Source organism: Scylla paramamosain, chromosome 34, assembly GCF_035594125.1.
Source record: "Scylla paramamosain isolate STU-SP2022 chromosome 34, ASM3559412v1, whole genome shotgun sequence".
NCBI classification, from domain to species: domain Eukaryota; kingdom Metazoa; phylum Arthropoda; class Malacostraca; order Decapoda; family Portunidae; genus Scylla; species Scylla paramamosain.
Genome location: NC_087184.1, coordinates 2,950,607 through 2,964,876, shown reverse-complemented (window position 1 = coordinate 2,964,876; position 14,270 = coordinate 2,950,607). Strand labels below are relative to the sequence as shown.

At 43.2% G+C, this 14,270-nt stretch overlaps 1 protein-coding gene across 5 annotated transcripts in view; it reads right to left on the bottom strand.

The window, feature by feature from the left end:
- Nucleotides 1–404: 404 nt before the first annotated feature.
- The window catches only part of LOC135090037 (uncharacterized), a 30,817-nt gene continuing 16,951 nt past the window's right edge, over nucleotides 405–14,270 (bottom strand). For 2 of the 5 annotated variants that reach the window (XM_063986269.1, XM_063986267.1), the window contains exons 9-15: nucleotides 13,213–13,335; nucleotides 10,620–10,740; nucleotides 9,479–9,766; nucleotides 9,126–9,283; nucleotides 2,888–2,999; nucleotides 2,591–2,763; nucleotides 405–2,239 (exon numbers count right to left, since the gene is read on the bottom strand). In XM_063986269.1, coding sequence (XP_063842339.1) covers nucleotides 2,153–2,239; nucleotides 2,591–2,763; nucleotides 2,888–2,999; nucleotides 9,126–9,283; nucleotides 9,479–9,766; nucleotides 10,620–10,740; nucleotides 13,213–13,335 — 1,062 coding nt within the window. In that variant the 3' untranslated portion in view covers nucleotides 405–2,152. The remainder of the gene's footprint in view (nucleotides 2,240–2,590; nucleotides 2,764–2,887; nucleotides 3,000–9,125; nucleotides 9,284–9,478; nucleotides 9,767–10,619; nucleotides 10,741–13,212; nucleotides 13,336–14,270) is intronic. The other 3 variants (XM_063986271.1, XM_063986270.1, XM_063986268.1) reach the window with 2 other exon arrangements.

The window sequence follows — 14,270 nt, the reverse complement described above, 5'->3', positions numbered from 1 at the left end:
GCAAAGTTGTGGCCACCTCCTTTACTTTAGTTGATTTCAACTCAAAATTGAAAATAAATGAATACATAAATTATAAACAATAGTAATAATAATAATAATAATAATAATAATAATAATAATAATAATAATAATATAATAAATATTTAAATAAATAAAAGAATCAATAGAAATAAATAAATCAAATCAAATATGTACTTGTAATGTTTGTCATCACCTTACATTGCTTCTGTCCTCCTTAGAGGCATGAAGTGAGTCCATGAGTACACAGTGTGTGTACTGGTGCTGTTCTCCATCTAGGTGTTTGTCAGCAGCCAGTGACTCACTGGGTCACCCAACAAGGGTGACCCTGAACAGACAGCAAGCAGCGTGTCACATGGCAGGCAGGTAGCATCAACACTCATGAGGCAGTTTCATCACTTTATTTCTGGCTTAAAACTAGAAATTAACTTGAACCTAACTACAAGTTTGCTTCCTGTGCAGAAAATCATAAAAAATAGTATACATCACAGGATGATCCCTGTTTACATTGTTCAGGTAACTTGAGTATCAGAAATAAAAACCAAGCAAACTGTCTCTTCACTTAACTCACAAAGGAAACTGTAATAGCTGAAGTTATTGAAATATTCTTATACAATAATTTGCTCTGAAAGAGTACATGATGAAGGCCCTTCAGTCTGAGCCTGAAAACTAGCCATGTCTACCACAAAACATACACATTTGAAATTGATAAAATATGCAACTTTGAGCAGATCAATACAAAATGTATAATAAATTACTGTCAAGTTCTTACAAATATGCACTACATGCTAAGGTGGGACTGGGGCAGAGCCTGCTGGCCGAGAAACACAATGCACACCTTCCAACACGAATGCCCATTTCGTTTCTAAGGTACAGTGCTTGACTTCAAACAAGGAGGATACTCCAAGCTCATTTCTTGTAATAAAGACAAAGCAAACACAATCTTGAAAGTGCTTAGCATGAACACATCAACTGGACAGATGTAATAAGACAAATCCAGGTATCAGGCATGTCACTGTGTCTACACCTCAGAGGCACAGTACTGCCATTCCCCCTGGAGTTTTTTCACTCAATTTCTTGATAACTACCTAACATATGTAATATCCTAATCCACTGTGGGAGGAGTCCCATACAGAAGGCTGCATGATATCCCTTCCATGAGGACCTCTTCTTTTTAGACATAACACCCTTGCACTCACTCAATGCCTTGTGTATTTCTTCCCCACACTAAAATCAACAGGCCACCCACCCTCATTTGTATCACACAACTCACTCCAAGATCCACAATCTACATACCCGGCTGACATCCCCCTTCAATGTGAGTAGTCAACATTATAAGTCTACGTAACAACTATTATCAATATAAGAATAAAAATACAGAGGGAATTCCCAGTCCTCTCATTTCACCCATTTCAGTTACCATCTTGCAATACACAGGGAACACCAAGGCAGTGGTCTTCCAACCTGGCTATGGAATGTGTGGCTAAGCCACGTCCACCTATCAAGAGGTAGTCTAAAAAGGCTTTCTTTTCTGTATTCCTCTGATAGCCCAAAACATTTCAGGAGACTTTGTTTTTCATTCTGCAACTTCCCAATTCACCTCCGACGTCACAATCCTCCATACCCGGGCACTGTTTTCCTATTACAATGGCCTTCCATTCTTCCTACTCTTTTATCAACTTTACTTGTCCAGGTCTCACAACCATGTTAGGATAGAAAACCATGATAAGCCTGCATATTTTTATCACACTTTCATGGATACTCTAAAACAATGCCCCTAAATGAAAGATATAAGATTACAATTACTATTATTGGTGCCCAAATGATAATGAACACAGCTAATGAAGACATCCATGAGGGCAATTCTTAATTACAATTCAGTTCTAGTACTAATGGCTATGGCTGCTAACAACATTCTAGTTAGTAAAGGATAGACAGAGGAAAATTTCTTCCTCTATCAGCACCAACACTTAGTGGGATGTATTACAACTCTTGCGAGAGAGAGAGAGAGAGAGAGAGAGAGAGAGAGAGAGAGAGAGAGAGAGAGAGAGAGAGAGAGAGAGAGAGAGAGAGAGAGAGAGAGAGAGAGAGAGAGAGAGAGAGAGAGAGAGAGAGAGAGAGAGAGAGAGAAACTTTAGACAGAAAAGTCTTCCCCTACTTCCTCCCAATCCTCACCATTCCTGGCGTCTCTGTTAGTGTCCCCCACCCCATCCACATGTGCCTGTAAAAAAGACAATAATAAATACATGACAGATGAGCAACATGACTCACCAAGCCTCCACTCTGTGCAGGTGTTGTGGATACCAGGAATGCAGAAGCATCCCTGCTAACACTGACACAAAGCACTGGACTTGAAGTTAAGGTCAATAAGCAAGCAGTAAGCATCACCCTTGATCATAATGGCACTACTGAACATTACCTCCATAAGTGCACCAAGCTACTGAAATAAGGCTTTTATTGTAAATCTTGGATCATATTCTTCAAAAGTGCAATATAAACAATAACAATTTCTTGTTTTAAGACTTTCACAATGTTAAAAGGTTGATCACAATATCAGATTTTATTAACTAACCTCTTCCTTTTTGATGCTATTGATATCATCATCATCATCAAGTTCCTGTCTGGAGCTTTCTACATCTTCTGCTTTTTCATTATCTTCATTTTCATCCTCCTTTTTCTTTTCTTCCTCTGTCTCCTTACTTCCTTGCATTCTCTCCTCACCCTCAATTTCAGTCATGATTTCACCTGAAACACACAGACAATATGGAATGAACATCCACATCACAGTGAAGAGTACAAGCCACTAAAAGATTATTGAACTAACAATTCTTTGGGTCTGCCAGAGACTAATAACAAAGCACACACTCACCCTGGAGAGCCGTGAGGCCTTTGTCAACCTCCTCCCACAGCTTGTCTTGGTCTTGTTCCTCCTCTAGATCAACTTCACCCTCCCCATCTTCCCCACTTACACCATCTTCATCCTGAAATAATATGAATACACTAAACAATCAGCATTACTCAAACATTCCTTCCTTTAATCACCAACACAATACATGAAATAAATTTTCATGTTATCCTTAACCCTTCTCTTTTTTTCAATCTCAGTATAATGTAAGATATATATATATATATATATATATATATATATATATATATATATATATATATATATATATATATATATATATATATATATATATATATATATATATATATATATATTTTTTTTTTTTTTTTTTTTTTTTTTTTTTTTATGTAGGAAGGATACTGGCCAAGGGCAACAAAAATCTAATAAAAAAATGCCCACTGAAATGCCAGTCCCATAAAAGGGTCAAAGCAGTGGTCAAAAATTGGTGGATAAGTGTCTTGAAACCTCCCTCTTGAAGGAATTCAAGTCATAGGAAGGTGGAAATACAGAAGCAGGCAGGGAGTTCCAGAGTTTACCAGAGAAAGGGATGAATGATTTGAGAATACTGGTTAACTCTTGCATTAGAGAGGTGGACAGAATAGGGGTGAGAGAAAGAAGAAAGTCTTGTGCAGCAAGGCCACGGAAGGAGGGGAGGCATGCAGTTAGCAAGATCAGAAGAGCAGTTAGCATGAAAATAGCGGTAGAAGACAGCTAGATATGCAACATTACGGCGGTGAGAGAGAGACTGAAGACAGTCAGTTTGAGGAGAGGAGTTGATGAGACGAAAAGCTTTTGATTCCACCCTGTCTAGAAGAGCAGTATGAGTGGAACCCCCCCAGACATGTGAAGTATACTCCATACATTGACGGATAAGGCCCTTGTACAGAGTTAGCAGCTGGGGGGGTGAGAAAAACTGGCGGAGACGTCTCAGAACACCTAACTTCATAGAAGCTGTTTTAGCTAGAGATGAGATGTGAAGTTTCCAGTTCAGATTATAAGTAAAGGACAGACCGAGGATGTTCAGTGTAGAAGAGGGGGACAGTTGAGTGTCACTGAAGAAGAGGGGATAGTTGTCTGGAAGGTTGTGTCGAGTTGATAGATGGAGGAATCGAGTTTTTGAGGCATTGAACAATACCAAGTTTGCTCTGCCCCAATCAGAAATTTTAAAAAGATCAGAATTCAGGCGTTCTGTGGCTTCCCTGCGTGATATGTTTACCTCCTGAAGGGTTGGACGTCTATGAAAAGACATGGAAAAGTGCAGGGTGGTATCATCAGGGTAGGAGTGGATAGGACAAGAAGTTTGGTTTAGAAGATCATTAATGAATAATAAGAAGAGAGTGGGTGACTGGACAGAACCCTGAGGAACACCACTGTTAATAGATTTAGGAGAAGAACAGTGACAGTCTACCACAGCAGCAATAGAACAGTCAGAAAGGAAACTTGAGATGAAGTTACTGAGAGAAGGATAGAAACCGTAGGAGGGTAGTTTGGAAATCAAAGCTTTGTGCCAGATTCTATCAAAGGCTTTTGATATGTCCAAGGCAACAGCAAGTTTCACCAAAATCTCTAAAAGAGGATGACCAAGACTCAGTAAGGAAAGCCAGAAGATCACCAGTGGAGCGGCCTTGACGGAACCCATACTGGCGATCAGATAGAAGGTTGTGAAGTGATAGATGTTTAAGAATCTTCCTGTTGAGGATAGATTCAAAAACTTTAGATAGGCAGGAAATTAAAGCAATAGGACGGTAGTTTGAGGGATTAGAGCGGTCACCCTTTTTAGGAACAGGTTGAATGTAGGCAAACTTCCAGCAAGAAGGAAAGGTAGATGTTGACAGACAGAGCTGAAAGAGTTTGACTAGGCAAGGTGCAAGCACAGAGGCACAGTTTCGGAGAACAATAGGAGGGACCCCATCAGGTCCATAAGCCTTCCGAGGGTTTAGGCCAGCGAGGGCATGGAAAACATCATTGCGAAGAATTTTAATACGTGGCATGAAGTAGTCAGAGGGTGGAGGAGAGGGAGGAACAAGCCCAGAATCGTCCAAGGTAGAGTTTTTAGCAAAGGTTTGAGCAAAGAGTTCAGCTTTAGAAATAGATGTGATAGCAGTGGTGCCATCTGGTTGAAGTAGAGGAGGGAAAGAAGAAGAAGCAAAGTTATTGGAGATATTTTTGGCTAGATGCCAGAAATCACGAGGGGAGTTAGATCTTGAAAGGTTTTGACATTTTCTGTTAATGAAGGAGTTTTTGGCTAGTTGGAGAACAGACTTGGCATGGTTCTGGGCAGAAATATAAAGTGCATGAGATTCTGGTGATGGAAAGCTTAAGTACCTTTTGTGGGCCACCTCTCTATCATGTATAGCACGAGAACAAGCTGTGTTAAACCAAGGTTTAGAAGGTTTAGGACGAGAAAAAGAGTGAGGAATGTACGCCTCCATGCCAGACACTATCACCTCTGTTATGCGCTCAGCACACAAAGACGGGTCTCTGACACGGAAGCAGTAGTCATTCCAAGGAAAATCAGCAAAATACCTCCTCAGGTCCCCCCAACTAGCAGAGGCAAAACGCCAGAGGCACCTTCGCTTAGGCTGCGTTTACACCAAGCGAATAGAATCGATTCAATTCATGGAGAATCATCCCAATTCATGATTCGTCATGATTCGATACGTTAAATTCAATGGAATCGTTTACACCAAGCGAATCGAGTCAATTCAAATCGTGGAGATTCATGGCGATTCAGAATCACTGATACGCGCGGTCCCATTTTTTCATCAGTCAAGGCGAGTCAGCCAAGCAGGAAGCATCATGCATGTGGAACTCCTCATCAGTTTAGTGCAAGAACGACGTGCTATTTATGATCCTAGTGATCCTATGCACCGTAATCGTGATGTAATTGCTTCATTATGGACTGATATTGCTACAGAAATTAAATTGGTATTCTGCTTCTTGATGGAGGGTCCCATCAACTCAACCAACATCTTAAATTGTTCTGTGGTCATCCTAAAGAAGTCATAAAACTTCTCCGGATTATTGACCAAATCTGGGAACTCCCAGATTCAGGTCTTCTAGAATTTATTGGATGCACCCATATTCGTTGCCTCCGCCTCCGTCTACGCTTTCTCAGCCACAGCAACAATGCTATTTCTGCAACAGCAAAGACGTCCATACTCCTCGAAGGCTGCCTTGGTACTGAATGATGTGTTAATCAGACTCAGTCGGTTGGAACTATACCGATTCAAAATGACTCGAGTCAAATGATTCTCCATGAATTGAATCGATTCGATTCGCTTGGTGTAAACGCAGCCTTAGGGGGATCCTAAGGAGGGATTGGAGTGATAAGACAAGATAAAGATATGAGATTGTGATCGGAGAAGCCCAACGGAGAAGAAAGGGTGACAGCATAAGCAGAAGGATTAGAGGTCAGGAAAAGGTCAAGAATGTTGGGCGTATCTCCAAGACGGTCAGGAATACGAGTAGGGTGTTGCACCAATTGCTCTAGCTCATGGAGGATAGCAAAGTTGTAGGCTAGTTCACCAGGATGGTCACTGAAGGGAGAGGAAAGCCAAAGCTGGTGGTGAACATTGAAGTCTCCAAGAATGGAGATCTCTGCAAAAGGGAAGAGGGTCAGAATGTGCTCCACTTTGGAAGTTAAGTAGTCAAAGAATTTCTTATAGTCAGAGGAGTTAGGAGAGAGGTATACAGCACAGATAAATTTAGTATGAGAATGACTCTGTAGTCGTAGCCAGATGGTGGAAAACTCGGAAGATTCAAGAGCGTGGGCACGAGAGCAGGTTAAGTCATTGCGCACATAAATGCAGCATCCAGCTTTGGATCGAAAATGAGGATAGAGAAAGTAGGAAGGAACAGAAAAGGGGCTACTGTCAGTTGCCTCAGACACCTGAGTTTCAGTGAGGAAAAGAAGATGAGGTTTAGAAGAGGAGAGGTGGTGTTCTACAGATTGAAAATTAGATCTTAGACTGCGAATGTTGCAGAAGTTAATGAAGAAAAGTTGAGGGGGGTGTCAAGACACTTAGGGTCGTCGACAGAAAGGCAGTCCGACCTGGGGACATTTATGGTCCCCTCCCCAGATGGGGACTCCAAGGCTGGTGTAGGAGTCGCCATGATTTTAAAATTTTTGAGTGAAGGGTGTGTGTGTTATTAGGTGCTTGTAGTTTTGTGTGGAGGAAGAGAGTTGTCTTTAGAGGGTAGGCTGTGACTGCCCCCTTGTGTTGTGAGACACAAAGGGAAACGTTCAGTGAGGTCACAGCTGGGTTTAATGATAAGTTCACAGCACCCCCTGAACAGTGCTTTAGACCTCACTGGGAGTAATTATCGTTTCGGCAGGTGTCTACTGCCTCCTGAGCCAAGGAACTGCTCTGTTGGTCTAGATTCAACTGCCTTCCCACAATGGGCAGCAATTTTCCATGCTCAAATGAGAACAACTATTAAAATTAAATTTAAGCTATTAAAATAAAATTCAAAATAGGAGGAATAGTGTTGGAAAGTGTTTCGATAATAACTATTGGCTATACCATTATATACAATAAATATTTAATTTACTTATAAAAATTTTGGGAAATGGATGCAGAATTGGTTTGTTCACATCATCAGCTGAGGAAGCCAGCATACATGTAGCCCTCATGTACTCTTGCAAGTTTGTAATGGACACTGCTTATATTCCTTCTCACTAGCCAGAGAAGAGTCAACAACTGTTTCTTTTGTTTTTTTCTTCAAGCACAGCACCATCATAGCTACAGCAGCCAACTCATCGGAGGAGGAGTCCATATTGATTGCTAATGTTTTGATGCAGCAGGCCAACAGGCCAGCAGTTGCTCTCCACCGTGTGAATACTTTTGACTGAAACCTGCAGCACTTCCAGGTGGCTTGAGAAAGCCAGGAGGAAAAATTGTCCCGTGTAAACCCATCTTAAGAGATATTTCGATAATCAGAGAAAAAGAGTAGCAGGATGAGAAATATGAAATACACTATGAAATACACTATGTTATAAAAAAATAAATAAATAAAAAATTAAAGATCATTTATGAGACCATGTGTGACATTACTGTATATACCAAACTATAAGATGACTGGTTATATAAGACAACCCCCAATTTCCAAGGGAAAAAATTTGGTTTTGAGCTATTATCGCTATATTTGACGATGCCCCTGACCTTAAATGGTGTAGGGTGCTTTTGCTTACATGATTGGCCAAAAGAAAATGGATTGCGTCATGCACTGGTTTACTGCTGCCCCAACTCTAGTAGCTCAAGATATAATAAGTTAAAGGAATTAAAAAACTACATACTGTACGTCTATTACTTTTACTAAACAATACTCTAAATCTTTAAAACATAAAGAAACGTTATAATAAACACCAACACCGCAATATCAAGATGACTAATACCTTGTTCCAACAATTGCCTCAAACATTCAAAACATACATATTTAATTTAAAATCTTCAAAATCATTAACAGTATTTATCGGCATCATGATTTTCTGTGAATAGGCAACTGATTGTCATAAATTGGCAGGCTGGGCACCTGTCGGCCCACCCATGATGTTGTCAGTAAACATTTGACACCCACAGAGTAAGGATGGGCCCGCATTCCTGTGTGTGTGTGTGTGTGTGTGTGTGTGTGTGTGTGTTTGTGTGTGTGTGTGTGTGTGTGTGTGTGTGTGTGTGTGTGTGTGTGTGTGTGTGTGTGTGTGTGTGTGTGTGTGTGTGTGTGTGTGTGTGTGTATTATGTATACACGTGTGGCTGCGGAATTAACTCCAAGATAGAGGCGCTGAATATTCATCATAGGTTTGTGTTTTATTCTCAGTGTATAAAATGACTCTTAGATTTAGAAGCCTTAAATTTGGCAAAAAATCTCACCTTATAGTCCGGTATATACAGTAACTTCCCTTCTTTCACCTATTCTGCCTACCTGCTTGTCAGTCTATTGGTCTGTCTGTTGTGCATATGTTATGTGTTTCAGAGAGAGAGAGAGAGAGAGAGAGAGAGAGAGAGAGAGAGAGAGAGAGAGAGAGAGAGAGAGAGAGAGAGAGAGAGAGAGAGAGAGAGAGAGAGAGAGAGAGAGAGAGAGAGAGAGAGAGAGAGAGAGAGAGAGAGAGAGAGAGAGAGAGAGATGGATATGTAAGAGGCAGATGTGCAATGAGAGAAGTAGGAAGCCTTGCTATCTGTCCCATATTGCCTGCCTTACCTGGGGAAGATTAGGGTGATGGTCCCTGTAGTGGGAAAGGTGACTGAAGGAGCGGCAGTGGCGCTGAACAGCACGAGATCCCAATGACGAGTCTGCCCGGATGATCTTGTAGCACAGGCTGCAGTAATATGCCTCAATGCGACGCACATACTCTGTTCCTGTGGGCGGATTGAGTGATGCTCCTATAACTAATTTTTTTTCTGGGTTGCTTCAGTATCAACTACTACAACAGTGCTTCCGCTCCAATAAGCCTTCTCAACATCAAGCACAACACTGCAAACTCAGCACTCACCTGCATGTGTCCTCCCAAAAATAATATAAGATCAAGTGAACCTTCAATTACACATACTCACCCAATGGTTGGTGACCTTCCTCTTCTTCATCTTCATGTTGTTCCTTGTCCCACTCTGTCTCCAGCATGTCCTCATCCTCCTCCTCTTCCTCTTCTCTATGTGCTGACTTGTTCCCCATCTCCTTGGTCTCCCTCCCCCTCCTGGTGGGAGTAGATTTCTCAGCATTGCTCTGCCCTGAAATGCTGTCAAGGTCATCATCTTCAGCTCCTGTCACCTCCTTGTCCTGGGCTTCCGCTGCATCCACGCCTCCAGTAATCTCCTCGTGCTCTGAGCCTCCACCCTCTTCATCTGCAACAATGCCTTGTGGTTAGAATGCTACAGACACTTGTGACGGATGAAAATATTACAGTGTACATAGCAGGCTTGTGCTATATGCTGTGGCAAGAGAATTACAGTTATAATACAGACTCCAGCACAATGATTAAGGTTAGTGTTTAGTTCACCAACTAGACATGCAAGCTGGTCTATGATCATCTTGCTTCCACTCCTCCTTGTATGCTCCATATCCACATCATTTTTGTGGGATGTATATTAGAACCTTATGGATAATGAATTTTTAATATAAACATATATTTATCAATTTTACATTTCTAGTCCTGGATATTTCAAGACTACTTTCCTATAGATCTTTCTCTATACTGTATTCTATGTATTCTAGCCAAGGTGGTGTTTGACTAAGGACTTGTCTGGAAGGCTCTTAGTGTTGTTGTGTATCCCATATTCCATTTGACAAATCCTTAGTTTTCTAGGCACCACTAAAGCCTTTGGTAAGCAATGAAAATATCCTTGGTGTCCTATACATGGTGGGCATGGATGCACACAGCTTTGGTGTGAGATGACAGCCAGTGTGAAAATTCCTCTACTTCTGACAGAGTGAGTGTGAAAATTCCTCTACTTCTGACAGAGTGAGTATCTCAGCCCAACCACTCACTGAACACAGGTTGTTGATAATGTAACCATGGCACAAATACTTGTTAACTGGACCTGTCACAATTATCCCTACATCATCCAGCTGTCCTTGAGGTGGTTTCCTTCTGTCCTAGAGCCCAATCACAGCCATCCCCCGGGGAAGCTCAAAAGAGCAGGGATCATAAAGAGACAAACTAAAATAATAATGCCAAAACAAGGACAATGCTCTCACCATCTTCTCCAACAGAATCCAAGGTCATGAAGTTGGCAAGGTCTAGATCGCCTCCTTCCTCTTCCTGTGCACGGTCATCAGGGCGCCTGCTCCCTCCCTGGTCAATAGTGGCAGTGCGCACCTAAGGGCAGTGCCAACAATTACTCACAAGCCACACATTAGCCACATATACTCAAAAGGAAGTAAAAGGCCTGGCTTTGATCATGGTCAGCTTTCTACCTCATTTACCTAACAAGACCTTACCAATTTGGCAAGGTTTCATGTAAAAGATTATGTAAAATTTGTAAAATTACATTTCCAAGATTATATTACTTAAAGATTTAGTAAGTCTATTAGAGGTGAAGGAATTCAATATAGAGCAACAGGGTTGAGTGCAACACTCTATGGTGATGGTGTGACAAAGGAGGAATGAGAACAAATGAGGCGCTGCGGGCCAGAAGTGCGTAAGGTAAAATTTGGAGAAATCGAGTTATAGCTTGCTCGGTACAGAGGAAGGGTGTAAAAGTCGTGTGGTAAGGTCGGCCAAATCAATTTCGACCTTCCTACCCCTTATACGAAGGTTGGAAGTCGAGCGAAATTGTGCAGAAAAACATAGCGAGATACCACTGTTTCTGCGAGCCACAGGTCCGTAAGTAGCGCGGGCTGTCAGACGCGGCCGGCCCAATCAGCAGCGCGCTAGAGCGTGACGTCACACCCACGCCTCGCGGCAGCCAATCACAGCGCAGTTACCATGGCGACGCTCACAGCTGGGTAGGAGAGGACTAGTACTCACTCTGGACTTTTAACACTGCCACGCTCACACCTACGCAAGTTATTCCCGCACTTTTTGCCGTTTTGCAACGCTACGATGGCTTCTGCAAGCACCTCTACCACCAACCCTGTTGCTGATGTTCGTCCTGAAGCTGCAGGGGAGGAGGTGTCCCTGAAGAGGAAGAAGAACGAAGCTGAGTGGAAGAAGAATGTAGCGAAGGCGAGGAAGAACAGTGGCAAGGAATACATCAGTCGAAGCACCGGGAAAGTGATGGCTGCACGTCGTGTTCGTGACCCCTGTGGCTGTCCTAAGAGCTGCTTTGACAAGCTGGGAGAAGAAGCTGTACGTTCCATCTTCACCGAGTATTGGAACATCGGTGAATTCAACGCCCAGTCAGCCTACCTCCTGACAAGAGTGAAGTCAAAGGAGGTGAAGAAGCGACGTGTGGCGGCTGAGGGAAGCAGGAGGAGTGCGACACTGGAGTACACTGTGCACGTGGGAGAGAGGAATGTGGTCGTGTGCAAGAAGGCTTTCCTCAACATCCACGACATCGGTGACAGGAGGGTCCTCAACGTCCTGAAGAAGACTGGGGACACAGGTGTGGCCCCTGTTGATCGTCGTGGATCCCATGGGCACACCCACAACAAGCCTGCTGAGGACGTGAAGCAGCTGGGACACGACCACATCAAGTCCCTGCCTCTCTGCTCATCCCACTACTCCCGTGCCAAGTCACGTCACCGTCTCTACCTGCCTCCTGGCTACACCCAGCAGCACTGCTACTCCCTCTTCCAGCTTTGGTGTGAGGGGAAGGACGTGCCGGCGGACAAGGTGATGAACTTCGACGCCTACAGGAGGATGTTCACCACCTACAACATCGGTCAGAGCCCTCCCAAGGTCGACACGTGCAGCACGTGTGACAAGTTGGTGATCGAACTTGAGGCAGCGACGGAGGAGAAGGACGAGGCGAAGAAGAGGGACATCGTCACCAGGCAGGCACTACACCGTGCCCGTGCCAAAGCTGCCCAGAATCTGCTGCAAGCCTACTCGGAGCTGCAGGATGACACGCAAGTGGCAATCTGTATGGACTTGCAGCAGACCCTCGTCACACCACGTCTCTCTACCAACGAGGCGTATTATAAACGGAAGATCTGGACCTACAACTTCTGCATCCACGACCTGACTGGCAGAGTACATCCTGTGATGTACGTGTGGAATGAAGCTGTAGCCAAACGTGGTTCCTGTGAAATCGCCAGCTGCCTGACACACTACATCCGTCACCACGTTCCTGCCTCTGTCTCCAAGTTGACGATCTTCTCGGACAACTGCGGGGGGCAGAACAAGAACATCAACATGTGCCTCACCTTCCTCCGTCTCATCCACAGCCAGCGGTTTGATCTTGTCAAACACTACTTCCTTCTCCCTGGACACTCCTACATGCCCTGCGACCGTGACTTTGGAAATCTGGAGAACTTCTTCTGTGGCAGGGAGATCTACACCACCGACCACTACATCCAGCTGATGAGGGAGGCGCGACGTCACAACCCCTTCACCGTGGTCGAGATGTCTCGTGACGAGTTCCACGATCTCCTGCCTCTCCAATCTCTGTGTACGAAGACCCAGATTGCCAAGTCGCGGTTCAAGGAAGGAAGACTGTTTGTGTACAGGTCTGACTACAAGATGGGCTTCAAGATCTACCACAACTACTTCGAGGACGAGGAGTTCGACATGGGACAGACGGTGAAGCTGCAGACCTACAACCCGGACGTCTTCAACCTCTCTACAGTGGACCTCCCTTTGAAGTACCCTGACGGTGTAGCCCTGAGACAAGACAAGCTGGCTGACCTGAATCACCTTCTCCGCTTCATCCCCCTGGCCTTCAAGACGTGGTACACGGACTTGTTCACTGCACAGGGGCTCCTGGCTGCTACTGGTGTGACCGATGAGGACATCCCTGACGAACCAGAACTGCAAGAGGACGACATACTGGACTTCCAGGTACCTGACGAAAGTGCCACAGTCTCATACTGTGGCCACCAGCTCAACGTAAGTTAGTGTTAAATCCCCAGTCAACCCAACTTACCGGGTTGAAGGGGGATTTAATGGGTTGGTAAATCCGCTAAATTCATTGCCAGGATGGAAAAGGCCTATCCTGATAATGAATTTAACTGTCTCAAGCCAGTATAAAGGATGAGAGACAACCCATAATGTTAAAACAAACAATAAAAATTTTCCCGACTTTTTCCTCCACTTTAAAATTTATTATTGTCTTACTATTGTATTAATACATACCATAATCATTAAACAAACAGACTTTTATCAATATTACACACCTTTGAACATACCAGGATGCCAAACTGAATGGTACGAGTATTAAAGTTCCGATCACGAGCAATTTTTTTTTTCGCTAGGAAAATATTCATAAAAAATTTAGTTTTACAGCGATCCTCATGAAACTTTCATAGATTCCTTATTATAATAGGTACTCTTAATTTAAATACTTAGAACCACTGTTACAGAGAAAAAAAATTATGGTTCGGGGGTAGCGAAAATTTTTTTTTTCGTAATATTCCGAAAATTTTCACATTTTCCACCAAAACCTACACAACTAAATAGAACTTCTCAAGACCTTTCTATTGATGTATAATACAAACATATTTAGAATAATCTTAGGTGCATTATCAGTGTTAAACTTTGAGCGCGTTTATCTCGAAAGTTAATTTTTGCGCTTACGTACTTGTGGCCCGCAGCGCCTCAAATGAGGTGACTAAAAGAGCATGATTTGTGTGATGGGTGAAAGGTGACCTCCTGGAAAATGGGGGAACAAATTGTAGGAGTATGTGGAAGGAAGGGGAGAGAGAAAGAGAGGATTGAGATATGCAAGATAGGAACAATGGTGAATA